Below are 16999 nucleotides of genomic sequence, written 5' to 3' on the forward strand. Positions count from 1 at the left end.
TAGTAATGTTTTTTTAATACGATCTAAACAGAAATCCAGTTTGTTTAATTATTTCGTTCAAAAATAAATATAAATTATTATTTTAAAAAATTATTTACGGATTTATTGGGTGTTTATCGCTGATGGCGATATTTATTTTAGGGCTAGCTCTCTGACGTCATATGCTGGGGACGGAAGTGCGGTCCGCGTGACGTCATCTGCAGGTTCCTGAGTGTCAGCAGAGCAGGAGCAGCGCTTTTGGTGTTGCGTTATTGTTTCATTTAATTGTTAAACCTCAGTTAATCCGTTCATTTACTGTATTAGACGAGCATTACTCGTCCTTCTCGCTGATTAACGGCTGATCGAAGCGCGTCGAACGGTGAGGCGATAAAACACTCAAATATAACTCTCTAATCAACGAAAATGACTAATTCACTCTGTGTTTAAATATCTGTAGTGCAGACGCCGATTGTGTGTATTAATGTGTGTGCAGATGTTAGGTTTTCATCCCTGAATCATTCGTTTCAGAAATGTCAAACTGGATTGAGAAAGCGTCTGTTCTGTCCATGTTTACATTTTCACTGTCATACGTAATGACAGAAACCTGACAAACCGAGAGAATTAAACAAGCTGCGTTTTGTTTGATTATTAAGACACCTTGTTTAAGAATAACTCTGATGTGTTTGTGTTCAGCTGCAGCGATGACGGCACCGGGGGGCGGGGCTCTGGCCACGAGGGGCGGGGCCACGGTCAGGAGGATGAAGTGGTCTCTGGAGCTGAGTCTGGGCAACAGCAGGTGCTGCATCACATCTGTCCTCATTAACCTCGTCAGCACGCCTCGCTGACGGTCTTCTCTTTGCTTCTCAGCAGGAGCCGCGGCGACCGGCAGAGCAAGGACGGAGACGTCATGTATCCGGTGGGATACTCGGATAAACCGGTGCCGGACACCAGTGTGCAGGAGGCCGACCGCAACCTGGTGGAGAAGGTGACGCTCCAACCCTCTGATATAGATCACTAAACCATCTCCAAACTTCACCAGACGGAAAGCTAAACAGTTTGTTTCCCAAGAGTCCTCATGAGCTATACACACAACTCCATTCTGATATCTGTTCATATAACAGAGTAAACATCACACTCATACAGTTTAGAGCACACAGTTTAATCACTATTTAATAAACATTCACAAAAAAACTTTTTTAACTACCATCACTTTACAAAAAAGCAAGTATGTCTTAAGATTAGCATCATGGACACTCAACATGCATTGGGTTTTAAATAATACAAACAAATAGCTGTTTTTAACTTAATTGTCAATTGAAGTACTACTTTTTCAAATATTCGTATTGAATAGAATAATTCAATTAATGGAAATAAATGGTTTATAGTTTGGAGGTGAATACTGTCAAAAATCCCTTGAAAATATTAAAGAATAAAAATGTTTCTGGGCTTAAATATAAGTGCATTTGTTTAATGTAAACTGCTCTGATTGTGTGTGTATCTCTCTCTGTGTGTGTGTGTGTCTCTCTCTCCGTGTGTTTGTGTGTGTGTGTGTGTGTGTAGAGGTGCTGGGACGTGGCGCTGGGTCCGCTCAAGCAGATTCCCATGAACCTCTTCATCATGTACATGTCTGGAAACACCATCTCCATCTTCCCCATCATGATGGTGTGTATGATGGCCTGGAGACCCATCCAAGCGCTCATGTCCATGTCAGCCAGTGAGTAACACACACACACACACGTACACATACACACGTCCTCATCATGAACGACACGCTCTCATATATGTGTGTGTGTGTGTGAAGCGTTTAAGCTGTTGGAGAGCTCCAGTCAGCAGTGGCTGCAGGGTCTGGTGTATCTGATCGGGAATCTGCTGGGATCTGCTCTGGCCGTCTACAAGTGTCAATCAATGGGGCTCCTCCCGACGCACTCGTCTGATTGGCTGGCGTTCATAGAGCCGCCTCAGGTGCGTGAATAATTCATGAGCTGGTGTTTGTGTGTGCTTTCACGTTCCTCTCACTCACTCCTTTGTGTTTGTCTTCTACACAGAGACTGGAGATCATGGGCGGAGGGATGGTCATGTGACGTGCTCTCACAAACACACACACACTCTCTCTCTCTCTTTTTCTCTCACACACACTGTGTATTTAGGAAGAACGTTTAACCCCACTTATGCTGATAATTAAGTTATACTAATGGTTTGTGGTGATGCTGAAGTGTTTTGTTCTGTGAGTTGCTTCAAATTAATAAATTTGTTTAACATTTTGCTGCGTTGGAGTAGAAATATATGGAAATTACTTTTTACACACTTCATTAAATATTCATCATAAATGTTTAGATTAAATGTATATTTAATGACATCTCACTTTCATTTCACATCAAATGCAAACATGAAAACAATAAGAATGTTTATTTGAAATTAAGTTTACAAACATGTCTGGGTAATATTTAATCTCAAATTGAAATGTAAAACATTGGGCTGCATCTGTAAGTTCATTAGTTTAGTTTAGACAAAAAAAGAAAGAAAACACAGATTCATTTTTGACTTCTCAAAGATTTGTTTCTATGCCTGTCACACACATAGCACTAATTAAAGTAGCAGATTCTTACGAAAAATGACCACGCATAAAACATAAATTAACTGCGTATTAAATATGAAAATGTAAGTTCTGAGGAAGTAAAAAGGACGCTGAATGGAGAAGTGGGCGGGGTCAAGTTGATTGATGGTTGTATGTTTAGTGGGCGGGACTCCGTGTGTAATATTGTTTCTTTATCAACGTAAAGCTGCAGTCCATAACTTTCATGTAAAAAATTTACAGTATTTTCAATTATTATTATAATTATACGCAAGTAAACATTGAATCCATTTATTTTTTTGTCTCATCCCGAATCATTTAGGTACACATGCAACAAGTGTTTATATTCGGAATATTTTAGACTGGCTCGAGTACCTTCGTTATTCGTCATAGACATAAACAGAGAAGTAGCTCCGGCTTCAGTGTTCTTCCGCGGGACGCGAGCAGTTCTGTTTATTAACCGCTAGAGCGCCAGAAGTCACACACTTTTATTGTAAGATCTGAGTGTGTGTGCTGACCTTCCCCTTTTTCCGGGAGGTCAGGCGCTTTCGAGTTTCGTTTTACATCAGTATTTTCACCAGATGGGGTTTGGTTCGTCTCACACCAATACTCTTGAAGTTTTCTCTTAGTATCACCGCCATCTTAACTTTTTGTTCCCTCGTTTATTTGGGATCTTGCGCACTTTTCTTCGCCCGTTCTCGTTCACCAGGCTGTGATTAATTCCGGTGATGATGAGGAAGACACAGACTCCGAACCCGTTCGTTCATGAAGTGAGACTGACAGCAGCTCGACGGATTCAGGTGAGATCAGCGCTCATCTCCACGCGCTCGCTGCGTGACTGACAGACGCACGTGCGTCCCCCAATGTTTGGCGGTCATCACCATGGTAACAGAAGTGTCTGCCCATACCGTGCAGCTGTCGCTAAAGCGGTTGTTTCTACAGTAAAACTTTATAAATATGATATTATTTCAGCCATTCACTGTGAAAGGATCGGCGATTAGTCAAAAAACTGAGCTTGTTTGTTTGTAATAACACTGAGGACATCAGTGAACTGAACAGGGCTACAGTAACGCTTAATGTAACGCTGTAACGGGAGCACCGCGGTATTTTAGCTCGCGTTTTTCAAACTTTTAACTACAAATAAAACCAAAAACCACGGCTGCTATAGTTTAACCAAATTACCCATGGTTCTGCCACACTAGATGTAGTTAACCACAGTATTTGTAGTAAAATTGGAAATCAATATACCAAAGTTAAGTTACTATAATAAATCATGGTTGATTTTAGTCCTGTCGAATGATCAATGCTATTAATAATATGTTTTTGTTCACATAATATACTGTGTATATTTATCGTGTGTATATATATAAATACACACACACTATGTTTAAATGTGTGTTTATAAGGAGTATTTAGGAGGAAACCGTGAAAGCTTTCGAGTATGTTGAAGTTTAAAACTAAATTGAAATCTTATTTTCTTACCTGTGCTTTTTAAACCTTGTATGTTAAGTTATCTTTTTATTTTACTGATGTTATTCTTTATTTAATTTTATTGTATTGCATTATTAGACCATACTATGGTCAACTACTAAACTTCTTCTCCAGCACTAGAGCATGGGATAAACACTGGAGTAGAGCGCCACCTGCTGTTAAAGTCTAAGCGCAGAACGGATTCTGCATTGACTATGTGTGGATCATCGAGAGCCGCTAATGTGCACTAGATAGAAATGCTCCTTGAGTCTCTTTCTTGGTCTCGTAGGGGATGATTCTGGGCGTGGTTCTGTTTCCTGTGCGCATCACCCTGGCCTCGCTCTTCTTCCTGCTCATGTGGCCCGTGGCTCGCCTGCGATTGGTCGGTCTGTCGGCGGCGGAGAGGGCGGAGCCTGTGCGGGGCTGGCGCTGGTGGCTCTTCCAGCACATCATGCTCTTCCTCAGCCGCGCTGCCTTCTTCTCCTTGGGCTTCCTGCGGATCAGGGTCAAAGGTCGTCAGGCGGGACTGAAGGAGGCGCCGGTGTTGGTCGTAGCTCCTCACAGTGGGTTCCTGGACATGCTGGTGCTGTGTGTGACCGGTCTGCCAACCGTGGTGTCACGAGCGGAGAACTGCAGACTCCCCGTCATCGGAGGTGAGCTCCAGACTACTGCTGGTCCCTCGACTTCTATACGAAGATCTCCACTTTCGTAAACTAAAGCTTAAGAGGTTTTAAATCAGTAAAGTCATGGCATTAAATGACTGCAAAAGGATTTTTGCAGATAGTTTGTAGAAATTAAGCGAGTTTATGATTAACAGGAAATCAAATCCCTGTTGACCTGTCCATTGGCACATACTGGTTTGGGTTTAATCATAAATTCGCTTAGGTTTGATGTCTGCAGTGATGTAGTGCTGAAGGGACACTAACAGAAGATGTGTGAGTGAGCTGCTGAGGATGTGTCGGATCTCAAACCCTGAGTCTCTGTGTGTGTTCAGCGCTGCTGGAGTTCAACCAGGCGCTGATCGTGAGTCGAAAAGATCCCCAGTCCAGGAGAACCTGTGTGTCTCAGATCTGTGAGAGAGTCGGCTCCGACGCCCGCTGGCCTCAGGTATCAACACACACACACACACACACACACACACACACACACACACACAGTGTAACACGTGTCAGCTGGTGTGTCTCATCCTGTACAGTTTGATCTCATTATGTTCTTCATTTCTCTCGGCAGATGCTCATGTTTCCTGAAGGAACAACGACTAACGGACGAGCGCTGATTAAATTCAAACCTGGTACAACACACACACACACTCACACTCACACACACACACACACACACACACACACACACACACACACACACACACATGCTCAAATTGATGAAAAGTGGGAGTAAAGACATTTATAATGTTACAAAAGATTTCTGTTTCATATAAACACTGTTCTTCTGAACTTTGTTCATCTGTGAATCCTGAAAAATAAAATGCATCACAGTTTCCACAGAAATATCGTGCAGCACAACTGTGTTCAACATTAATAATAATCAGAGATGTTTCTCGAGCAGTAAATCATCATATTATTCTGATGTCTGAAGATCATGTGACACTGAAGACTGGAGGAATGATGCTGGAAATACAGCGGAGCATCACAGAAATACATTACACTTTAACACAGATTCACTCAGAAAACAGATGTTTTACATTAGAATAATATTTCACTATTTACTGTATTTTGCTATGGCCTTGGTGAGCAGCAGAGACTTCCTCCAGAAACAGAAGCAGGTGTGTGTCCGTGTGTTTGTAAGCTCATGTCTGTGTTGTGATTGGACAGGAGCGTTTGTGGCCGGCGTTCCCGTGCAACCCGTCCTGCTCCACTATCCTGGAGAACCGGTGAGTCACCACACACACACACACACACACACACCGCTATGACCTCGATTCATCAGAAACCCTGATCAGACGGACTGCTCTTTAACTGTGTGTGCAGGACACGGTTCGCTGGACATGGAGAGGCCTGACATGGTGAGCAGCGGTTGTTCTTCTCTTGATGATTGACCGTGATGCAGCTGTTCTTCTGAATACAGCTGTGTGTGTTTGGATCTGCAGGCTCGGCGCTCTGTGGCACACCACGTCTCAGATCTACACCAGCGTCACTGTGGAGGTTGATTGACATGAGCCACAGCCAATCACGTCCTGCGAGTAGAATCACACAGTAATCCTGCTCTGCTCTGATTGGTTGCAGTTCCTGCCCGTGTACACGCCGTCGCAGGACGAGAAGCAGAGCCCAGAGTTATACGCAGAGAACGTACAGAAGCTGATGGCCGAGTAAGTCATGTGAAAAACTTACTAGTAATAAAACTCGAACTAAGTGTATGTAGTCATAACAAAAACACACTAAAAATTCAAATACAAAAATGGAAAATACAAAAATTCATTTATATACTATTTTTGAACCATTTTTTTTCTCCGATTTTAATTTTTGTAATTTTGTTGTTTGCCTTTGTCTTTTTTTGTTAGTTAGTTTGTTTTTTACCTGTTAATTTTAATTTGTCATTTTAGTTCTTCATAATTTTATTGTTGTTCATTAGTATATTTACAGTAGTTGTAGTTTATTTGAACTCCTGTTTTCTGATAATGTCATGTTAAACACAGCACTTCATCTGCCGGAAACATAATAACAGGTTTGAGACTGATTTCTGACTGAAATGACACATGTTTTGCTGTATTATGTGAGCTGTATCTGGTGTGGCCTGTTGTTTTCTTCGTAGAGCTCTGCGTGTTCCTGCCACTGATTACGTGATGGAGGGTCGGTGTCCTGTTCAGAAGCTGGGAAACCTCTCGCTTCCCCTGGAGCCTCCGGCACACGACACACTCCGACTGCTCCGTGAACACGGGTGAGTGTGTGTGAGAGAGAGTGTGTGTAGTTCCTCTCCACCTGTTGGTCTCACACTCTTTGGTTCTTCTGCAGTCTCTCTCGAGCTCGTGTGGAGGCTGTGATGAATCATGTGATTGACAGCTGTCACTCAGGCCAGAGCTCCATGGTAACGGCCGATCACCTGACCACTCTTCTGGGGCTGAAGGACAGAAAGACGGCGGTGAAGATCTGCTCGCTTTACTCAAAGGTAACACAGTGTGAGAATCTGTTCACCATTTATTACCCTCGTGAACCCGCGTTGCAAACACAGATCCATAGGTGCAAATATGACCTTAAAATAATAGTGTCATAAAAGTACTGTATTCAAATACACTGCAGATGTTAGATGGCTTGGAGAGATAAAACACTCTGGTTTAAAAGGACAGTGCACCAAAAAATGAAATTTCATATCAATTACTCTCCCTCAAGATTTTCTAATCCTGTATGAGTTTCTTCTGTTGAACTCAAAAGAAGACATTTTAAACAACATCAGTAACCAAATAATGATGGAAACCATTGGCTTCAATAATAATAAAAAAAACCATGCAAGTCAATTGCTACTGTTAACATTCTTCAAAATATCTTCGTAATTTTATCGTTATTCACTGAAATGCGCACTAAAATTGGTGCATTTGGTTATAAGACTTACAAAAGCCAATAAATGGAAGAAAAGCATCAGAACATCAGTCAAACGTGAGACTGACCAGCTGTTTTTTTGTCACTAATATCAGAGATGTTTCCTCTCATGTGTAAATTTACCTGATAAACCAGCAGTTATGAGTGTGTTTGTGTGTGCTGCTGTTTTAGTTCAAAAGCAAAACAATTTGCTACTTCCAAATAATTTAACATTTACAAGCACACAAGACACTTGTATCCATCTGAGCAGGAAACAGCAGATCTGTGTATTTGTGTTGAAGTGAGTGTGTGTTTGCAGGACGATACGGTGGATCTGAGGCAGATCTGTCTGAGTGTTTCAGCTGTTTCTGAGTTCAGGAGTCTGGAGTCTCTCATACACACTGCCTTCAAGGTGAGAGAGAGAGTGTGTGTGTGTGTGAGTGTGATGTTATTATATACAGATGCACTCAGAGTTGATAGTGAAGCGCAGCATGGTGTTCATTTACACACAAGCAGCTCATGATAACAGTGTCTTCAGTGTAAATGCTGCCCTGAACCGTGTGTGTTGTCAGTGGTTCGATGCAGACCAGGACGGGTTGTTGAGTGCAGATGATCTGTCTGTCCTGATGGGGGCGCTGGTGGGTGTCCCTCAGCACTCGATCACAGAGATGTACACGGCGCTGACCACCAGGGGGCGACCCACTGAAGGTAAAAACCACTGCGTTTGAGCCGAGGTGTGCGATATTTACCATCTACAATGATATTATTATAGTTGTTTTAACTATATGTGAGCTGAAATGATCAGGTTTGTTACTCATTTTGCAAAAAATAAACAAAAACATATCACAACATTATGACGTTTGGTTTCTGAACGAATCTGTTGTGGAATTAATCATTTGATCATTTCAAAAGAAACAGCCCTTTTAAACGAATCATTTGAACAAATGACTCAGTGAATCACATTCAGACTTGCTGCCACCTATTGTTATATTTATCTTTGACTAATTTTGAATAATTTAACCAGGCTCTCGCCATGAACATTTCATTAGAAGCTGACATGGCCTTAAAGGAAAAAGGAAAAATTCTTAACCCAACCAAGATAAAAGCACAAAAACACAATATGCAAAATATTGTAAAAAAAAAAACCCCAAAATATTGAGATGTCATTTGTCGTCAGTATCGCACACCATTAGTTTGAGCCTATAATGCTAATATTTGACTGTTGTACGCTAATTGATTGTGTGTTCATCTCCTAAAGCTTCTCTGCAGGACTTATTGACAACGCATCCAGTTTATCGCAGAGTCTTCACCGAGTATCTCCTCTCCAGCGGACTCGCAGACGGAAAACACAATGGGATTCCCAACGGAAACACCAACAGGGTTTATAACCGTTACGGAGCGACCGATACGAAGTCCAACTGAGGTTTCATCGCAATACTGGGACGAACGTCTGAAATATTCAACATCTGTACCCCAAGCCAAGTGTTAGTTCTCGTTCAGTCTGACTGCACATATGTTAACGAGCATGATCTGAGCGTGAGCTGAGAATGTAGTTCGAGGTAACCTTTAAGTGATTTCTTTCTTGAGTGTTACTGTTTTCTGCGCTGGGAATTATATTGTGAAAATATAGCACAACTAATACAGATACAGTACAGATGTCTTTATATATAAATATATTTTATCATGAAGTCCGAAGGATCTGTTTGTGTATTAAAATTTTTATATTTTTGTCATTTTAATCTTTGTTTATTGGAAAAACCCAAGGCGTACTGTACTGCGAAGGATTTCTGCTGAAGTGTCATATTTTATACTTTAATATATTAACATTCTTAAATGAGGACTTTATTTGGTGTTTTGTTTTTATGGTTTATTAGTGTCAAGTGCTCTTTCATCTTTTCTGAAACGTTTGTCGCTTGTACATTGAGTTTCGGTCACGTCTACTTGCAATCGTTGATACACTTATGTCGTGCGATGAAAATCACAATGTAAATCTACTCTTTTCACGTTAATTTTGATTAAATCAGTTTCTTGTCCAACGATCTTTCGTCTTATATGTTGTCTCTTGTGTTTTTTATGTTTGTTTGTTTGCATTATTTTCCTTAATCGTGTCTGATTTCTTCAGGGTTGTCTGTTTAATACAAATGTTTCTCATTCTCTGGGAATCGTTGTGAATGTCCGAATCAATTTTGTTGCCTTTTGCACTTCTTTCGTTCATATGATTTCCCAGATTTGGTCTGTTTCTTATCTGGAGATCTTCAGATTTTTATTACGCTCCTGAGAGAGAGAAAATAGACATGTTTCATCAAACAACAAGCCTTCAAGTCTGTTTACACATGAAAGAAAAATCCACAATGATAACTGTTTTAGCATCCACACCAGAAGAAAAAAAAAAAAAAAAAAGATTTAAAAAAAAAAAATGTTAAATAGGCTAATCATACCTGTGTTCCTTTAGAAAAACTCAGTTTCCCATCTTCCTTTGCGCGGTGAGTCGCACATCCGGGTTGTTCTAACTTCGCTCGCCGCACGTGGTGTTTTTAGCTGCTGGTTACAGAGTATAAATCTGCTTTCTGCTCGGAAATCACCGAAATAAACTTCACATTCCGGCGTGTGATCAGTTGATCATGTTCCTGCAGTATTATCTGAACGAGCTCGGCGACAGGGTTTATACTCTGAAGGTGAGTTCTAGATCGTTATATACACGTAACATATATAGTATGAGTTTTACACTTCGTGAAATTGTAATGTCAACATTACAACTGTATTATAACGGTAGTATACGTCCAAAGTATTTTATTAGTGTATGAAAGTTTCTTTGGCTGATAAAACCATAGTCAGTAACATAATAAAATAAAACACCTTTTGTTGGTTCCCAGAATGATCTAATTTGGTTTCAAATACTCAACCGGAAGTGTTCTCTGTCTGTCGGGTGCTACTGAATGATTATCATGGTGATTTAAGCAATAATTAATAACATTAAAGACACATACATTTCGAAAACATAACCCCATGCGTTTTAATAATGAGTGGTATTTTATTGAACAGTTTCTGAAAGATCGCTGGGATCTTGAGCATCTTTTGGTGTTTTGTTATTGTATGCAGCTTCAGCAGTGTAATGAAGAAGTACAGTGTTGAGGCATGTTTTAAATGAATGATTTCTCTGTTTTTCTGCAGAAAGTGGACCCGAGTGGTCAGCCCACCAGCTCGGCTCATCCGGCCCGCTTCTCACCGGACGACAAGTTCTCCAGACACCGAGTGACCATCAAGAAGCGCTTCGGCCTGCTGCTGACCCAACAGCCCCGACCCGTGCTCTGAGACCATCATCATCATCATCATCATCATCATGATGACCCATGCTCTGAGACGACCTGTTCCTCTCTAACAGACTGACCATCAGTGCACTTCACACAGCTCACTCCTCTCGACTGAATCATGTCATGTTTACTCTCTCATCTACAAACACACTGCTATCTCTGTTTATTCAATTAAATACATGTCATAAAATAACACCGAGATGTGAGCAATTAATCTTTTCAAAATGTATAAACATTGAGTGTTTGATAATGTCTTAATATACAATGCAATGCAAAATATAAATTAAATAAGCTATTATGACCAGTAAAACTCTTTACAGCAATTAGACTAGAGCTAAATACATGAAGGCTATGTGTATTAAACACACAAACGGGCATCTAGTGGTTAAACCATAACATTACAAAACACTAAACACTGGTGATCGTGTGAGGTTGATCCTCCATAAACCTAGAATCTAGAAACCTGGGACAAAAGAGTTCTTCAAACTGAGTATTCACGTGTGTGTGTGTGTTAATCAGACGTTTCAGCTTACAGGTGATTTCTTTTACTCTATTTCCTAACTCAATAGGCCTATCTCTCAAATGTAACCCATGGTAGAATCGCAGCTGTCTCTTTATGAATGACTGGAATATTCTTGTGAAGTGATAAATCTCAGTGAATGTTTGGACTAGACGTGTCCTGGGAGTTTAATTTAGTGATCAGGGGTTAGATGCTCTATAGCAGGAATGGGCCAGCATTTGTTCTACTTTATACCAAAGGGCAAGATTACTAGTCCACTTCCACACACCTTTTACATAATTTCAATCAATTTCCTTTTTATTGAAGGGAATTAAAGCAGAATTAATGTTGTTTGTTTTTAAAGATTTTATTAACTATAGAACTTGTGCAGTTAGTTTAATTGAGAGGGGAAGCTTTGTCGTCAGTTGACAGCAATATCACTCCAGCAGATAAACATCTCAACTGCATTAACTGTAAATATGCATCAAACAAATGTCCAGAGGTCCTATCTTTTATTACAGAACATTCTCAGAACAACATAAGAGGACAGTTAAAAAGGGCTTATTAAAATTAATAAATAGTTATACCAAACGATACCATAAAATAACTGCAGGGTTTTAAAGATCAAATTTAAGAGCTCTTAAGACCTGCACTTCAGATTTCAGCCTTTAAACAATTTTTCAGAAAAGGGGAGAGTCAAGTATCAATTATTATATTAATTTAAACAGGCTATCATTAATCAATTATTATATTAAATTACATAAATATATCTTAATATATCATCAGATCTTTAACAATTAAGTCCATCAGTGGCTCTTTAGCTTATTGTAGGTTCCCAATGTGATAAATTACCCCATGGTGTGACAACAAAAGGAACGGTTGTATCTATATCTACACAAATCTACACTCACGGTTGCTGCAGATGAAAAAGCGGGTCTCAGTGTGTCATCTTTAATGGTTTTCTGTGTGGTAGAAAAAGCTTAACGTGCATTAGTGCATTGCATTCATGGCCTTACTGCTTTATTAATAGTATTGTTATTAATAAGGTTATTACTGTTGTCACTGGTCTAGTACATTAAGCCACATTAAGGGTTTTAGAATGTCCCAAAACCTCTGAGAAATATAAGCACTGACTGAGTATTGAGTCTAAATTCAGTAAAACTCTTGTATTATCAGCAGAGCACTACATAAATACAAATCTTTAAGCTTTTTTTTTTCTACAATGCTTGTCTAGCCAATTTATATTAAAGATGCCATCTGTCATGTCTGGCAAAAAAAATCAAGTCATACTCCACATTCTATACCAGATGGGGGCAGTATGCCTCAATAAAGTGAATTGGTCTACTCTAGAGTAACAAACGAGAAACGGCATAGTCTCTATGCTCCGCCCCTATCTTCACAACAACACTACAGCCATAGCCGTAGCCTAAGAGGACGATTTGCCTCCAGAGGAATGTTGGGTGATGTCAAGTGATATTGAAACATGACATCTTCAAGCTACTCCCCTTCACCTTTACCAGTCAATATGTTCCTATTCGTTTTGTTCATATTACATTTTGAGTTGTATATACACATTATTTGAATTAAATTACTTTGTCATCATTGGTCAACATCAAGACAGCTGATCAAAGCTAGCGCCAACCAACGTAACCAGAGCTGCCAACTCTCAAGCATTCACCGTGAGACACACGCAATTGACTCCTTTCACACGCTTTCACGCCACACATCAATTTTCTCACACACAGAAAAACCACGAAGCAAAGAAGACACAGAGACCAACAGACTAGACAGAGCAGGTAACTTATGAAATAAAACAATGGGTAAGTTATAGCTAGCTAATTATCAAATGCATCTACGGTTAGCCATCGCTAACATTAGCACGTTTATCGAACAGCCTTCGATACATTTCTATGTTATAACTTCCCGAAAACAAATATACAAACATATAAAACAAACTTCTAGCGAAATACTAACAGCATCTTACCAATCCAAAAGAAATGTTGCAAGATCGGAGTCGAACCTCATTTCTTTCAGGTCCATCAGTTGTCTCCAGCGATTAAAAGCAGTGCCGATATTTACTCTGGTTCGGCTCCTTTTCTTATCGGATTTGATTTGTGTTTCCGAGCACGGTTGTTTCCCTGTAGCGGGTGACGCTCTCTTCCCTGAACTGAAATGAACTAGTGGGCTGTACTTTCCACACAATTGACATCAGGTTCAAGTACACGCCCACAAGCCGTGCGAGTTATTCGTGTATTGCAGGTTGGCTGGTGATTATGTTGCCCGCATACCGCCTCCCATGGCCGAAACTGGTATTACAACACCTGTCGGGCCGGGGCTAGTAATGCTAATGCTAATTAAGGTTGATATCTCTGCAGCACTATAACTTGACATTTTTTTAATGACATCATCGCCCTTATATCTTCTCATTCTTTTGATGCGTGTAGGTGTTATGGATATTTTTACCTCAATTTTTGCATATGGCACCTTTAACATCTCCAAAAATAAGTACTTCAGTTGCATTTAAAACGTTTTAATAATTCTTCTAGACTGTCTCTCTCTTTTCTAAAACACGTGTAGTAAATCTTGGGACTTCAACCATGCTAGTTAAAAAATGATCATCTTTCACTTAAGCATAAAAAAATATAGGTTAAACCCTGTGAACAAAGTTCTGTTTTAACCACTTTTCAGTATAATTTGAATGTCCTCCAAAAATTCCTCTAGGTTTTACTGTAGGTTCGCAAACAACTTGTGGAGGATTAACAGTTCGAAAGAACAAGTTTTGATGTTGTTCAGAGGAAACACGCACTTGATGAATTTATCATTAGAGTAAAAGTGTCTGGACATCAGAGAGAGTAAAGCAGGTTTGGATGAGTGTGCACCTGCATGACCCTAAGGGGGCAGCAAATACAGAAAACTTTCATTGGGGGGGGGGGGTGAAATGCTCGTTTTCACTCAATATCCTGTTAATCTTGAGTACCTATAGAGTAGTACTGCATCCTTCATAACTCCAAAAAGTCTTTAGTTTTATTATATTTATAAGAGAAAGTTAGTCTGTACCGCTTTTTACCGGAAAAACATGAGCGGCTGGAGGCGTGACGTGTGGGCGGAGCTAAAGAATCACCAGCGCCAGTAAGCTTTTGCATTGAGAGCGTTTGGAAGCTGTGACATTACCGTTAGAAAAAAAAAACATCCAAAACAAACCATGGCTAACAGTAAGATTCAGCGTATATTTATGATCCAGAATCAGATCCAGAGGCTGAAATTTAACAAGAGCAGCATCAGCAACGACGTTCTCTATGTGGTATGTATTGAAACTATATATATTTGCTTAGCGGTTTTGGAAAATTTCCACTTTATGCCGTCTTTTTCTTTTCTTTTTTTTTTTTAAGGTGTACATGTGGAAAGTGCAGTTTGATGACAACATCATATATTGTTTACTTGATGTGCTTATGCGCCGATAGCTAAGTTAACAACACAGAGATATTTGAAGCAGTTCTACTCACCGCATGCGGTTCCAACACACGATCGTGACCCTTTTTCGTTGCGACTGCATTATCCTTAAGAAATAAACGATACGCAAATCCGGCGTCAAACTGGGCCTTGTTTGTAAAACAAGCATCTTCGAAATGCAGGGAACAAACAAAAACACTTGCACAACTCCGTTGATGCTCTGTAAAAATAAACTCCGTCCACTGGTCCCTTAATGCTGTTTCTCTTTTGGTAATCTGTGCAGGGTTGTCTTGCCCTGGCAACCAAAAACACACTTCTTTTGTGACTTTTTTTTTACGGTCTCTCGCTCTGATCAGTGAATGTCTCTGCTCTGCTATACGGTAGCGCGCTCTTCCGGCAGAAGTGCCCTTAGGACCCTGTGACATGCGTCCCGAGCGCTCGTCAGCGTCGCCCTGGCAACACACTGGAATCACCGGCACTAGCTCATCACGGGCTGAGCGGCCGCACCTGCAGCTCATCAAGCGGCGCCTACTTAGGCAGAGGAGGAAGGCAGAGTGGTGAGGAATGTCTCCCAACAAAGACGCTAACCCTTACCTCCTCTGTTTCAGAGAGCAGCGTGTGACCGTCAGCCCCACCAAGGAGAGCACAGCACGGGATCCACCACTCAGGACACAGCGAGCACGAGGGACTTGAAGCGCCACGGAGAACACCGCCTTCACCCAGAGCACCTTTCATTTAATAAATCCACCCTTCGGGGACTTTCTCTGTCCATCGGTTGTCGTGTAGTTCCTCACCCCGCCACACTGGTGGAGAATGCGGGCAAGAATGTGAGGTGGACACCGACAACCGACCCCTGAGGAGACCGTTAAAGCCACCCGTTTGTTTTTTTTTGTTTTTCTTTTTTTCCCCCTTTCATTTGTATCTGCTCTGTTTCCACAGGCGGCCGCTCCTCCCCCGGCATGGAAGAACTGCTAAAAAACCTCACCGAGGTGAGCATCCGCCAGCAGCAGATAATGGAACACATGGCCTCACGTCAAGGAGACACCAAACGTGAGCTCGCCGCCCTCCGCGCCGCCACCCACCGCACGCCGCTGCCTGACCCCCGTGTCCAAGCCGTCCAGCTGATGCCACGAATGACGGCGCATGATGACGTGGAGATGTACATTCAGATGTTTGAGGCCACCGCAGTCCGGGAGGCGTGGCCAGAGGACGAGTGGGCCCGACTCCTCGCGCCGCTCCAGGTAGCTGAGCGTGTGGTGATCGACCGACTCCTCCGCGCCCTTCCCCGCGCGTTGAGGCAGGCGGCTGGCATGAGGAACCCCACCGATCTCGACGGGCTCGTGGAGGCCATTGAGCTGGCGGAGGCCGCCCAACACCGGGAGATAGGGGAGCGAGCGCCCTCTTTTCCCCGAAGGGTGGTCCAGGAGCGACGCTCGCCGGAGGGCACCCAGCGACCCGTGAGCAGGCCTGCGGTTCCCGGCCCCCAGGACGAGCCAATGCCCACCGAGCCGCCGCGTTCCCCAGGATGGACATGGCTAGCAGGCTGTTCAGTCCACGGTCCAGCGCCGAAGGCACCGCGGGCCAAGGTGCGCGTCAACGGCCGGCCATTCGTCGCCGTCCTCGACTCGGGCAGCGGGGTAAGCCTGATACAACCGACTGTCCTTCCGCCCCGAACAGGTTCCAGAGCCCGGCTGGCGATAACGTGCGTGCACGGGGATACCAGACATGTGCCGGCCCGGAGGGGGACCATCACCGCGACACCTGGTTCCTGGCCCGTCGAAGTGGGAATCCTAAGGAACCTACCGGTACCTCCTTGCGCTCCAGGACTTCCACTTCACCATACAACATCGGGCGGGGACGGCCAACGCCAACGCGGATGGCCTCTCCAGGATAGGGGCAGCTTTCGCAGGTCTGTCAGGCCCCACTCCCCACCCTCCCCATATCTCCCAATTGTCCCGCAGGCGCAGGTCGACGCTTAGGGGGGGGGAGTGTGACATGCGTCCCGAGCGCTCGTCAGCGTCGCCCTGGCAACACACTGGAATCACCGGCACTAGCTCATCACGGGCTGAGCGGCCGCACCTGCAGCTCATCAAGCGGCGCCTACTTAGGCAGAGGAGGAAGGCAGAGTGGTGAGGAATGTCTCCCAACAAAGACGCTAACCCTTACCTCCTCTGTTTCAGAGAGCAGCGTG

General features: G+C 42.5%; 3 protein-coding genes across 4 annotated transcripts; all 3 read left to right on the forward strand.

Annotated features, from left to right (window-relative positions):
* Positions 1–173: 173 nt before the first annotated feature.
* emc4 (ER membrane protein complex subunit 4) lies at positions 174–2240 on the forward strand. 2 transcript variants are annotated; one of them, XM_026266461.1, is made up of 6 exons: positions 174–358; positions 673–775; positions 847–964; positions 1540–1693; positions 1781–1941; positions 2025–2240. In XM_026266461.1, exons 2-6 carry the CDS (start codon positions 681–683, stop codon positions 2058–2060), a joined length of 564 nt encoding a protein of 187 aa, XP_026122246.1. In that variant the 5' UTR covers positions 174–358; positions 673–680; the 3' UTR covers positions 2061–2240. The 2 variants fall into 2 exon arrangements, with proteins under 2 accessions (XP_026122246.1, XP_026122247.1); XM_026266462.1 differs by having other exon boundaries at positions 850–964.
* Positions 2241–3025: 785 nt separating this feature from the next.
* Positions 3026–9587, forward strand: LOC113105409 (lysophospholipid acyltransferase LPCAT4). Its single transcript, XM_026266460.1, has 13 exons — positions 3026–3351; positions 4311–4674; positions 5016–5128; positions 5252–5312; positions 5851–5909; positions 6007–6041; positions 6126–6180; positions 6262–6344; positions 6788–6913; positions 6988–7141; positions 7868–7960; positions 8121–8256; positions 8807–9587. The coding sequence occupies exons 1-13, from the start codon at positions 3280–3282 to the stop codon at positions 8968–8970; spliced, it is 1515 nt and encodes a 504-aa protein (XP_026122245.1). The 5' UTR covers positions 3026–3279; the 3' UTR covers positions 8971–9587.
* Positions 9588–10024: 437 nt separating this feature from the next.
* Positions 10025–11054, forward strand: nop10 (NOP10 ribonucleoprotein homolog (yeast)). Its single transcript, XM_026266463.1, has 2 exons — positions 10025–10223; positions 10720–11054. Exons 1-2 carry the CDS (start codon positions 10170–10172, stop codon positions 10858–10860), a joined length of 195 nt encoding a protein of 64 aa, XP_026122248.1. The 5' UTR covers positions 10025–10169; the 3' UTR covers positions 10861–11054.
* The last annotated feature ends 5945 nt before the right edge of the window (positions 11055–16999 follow it).

The sequence above is a fragment of the Carassius auratus genome, chromosome 7 (assembly GCF_003368295.1).
Source record: "Carassius auratus strain Wakin chromosome 7, ASM336829v1, whole genome shotgun sequence".
NCBI lineage: Eukaryota > Metazoa > Chordata > Actinopteri > Cypriniformes > Cyprinidae > Carassius > Carassius auratus.

Bases quoted from the DNA above. Each gene is read 5' to 3' on its own strand.
- emc4 (XM_026266461.1), top strand. From the start codon at position 681: ATGACGGCACCGGGGGGCGGGGCTCTGGCCACGAGGGGCGGGGCCACG. The intron at 776-846 runs GTGCTGCATCAC...TTTGCTTCTCAG, and splicing joins CTGAGTCTGGGCAACAGCAG to CAGGAGCCGCGGCGACCGGC. The intron at 1,942-2,024 runs GTGCGTGAATAA...TCTTCTACACAG, and splicing joins CGTTCATAGAGCCGCCTCAG to AGACTGGAGATCATGGGCGG.
- LOC113105409 (XM_026266460.1), top strand. From the start codon at position 3,280: ATGATGAGGAAGACACAGACTCCGAACCCGTTCGTTCATGAAGTGAGA. The intron at 6,042-6,125 runs GTGAGCAGCGGT...TTGGATCTGCAG, and splicing joins ACATGGAGAGGCCTGACATG to GCTCGGCGCTCTGTGGCACA. The intron at 6,914-6,987 runs GTGAGTGTGTGT...GTTCTTCTGCAG, and splicing joins CGACTGCTCCGTGAACACGG to TCTCTCTCGAGCTCGTGTGG.
- nop10 (XM_026266463.1), top strand. From the start codon at position 10,170: ATGTTCCTGCAGTATTATCTGAACGAGCTCGGCGACAGGGTTTATACT. The intron at 10,224-10,719 runs GTGAGTTCTAGA...GTTTTTCTGCAG, and splicing joins ACAGGGTTTATACTCTGAAG to AAAGTGGACCCGAGTGGTCA.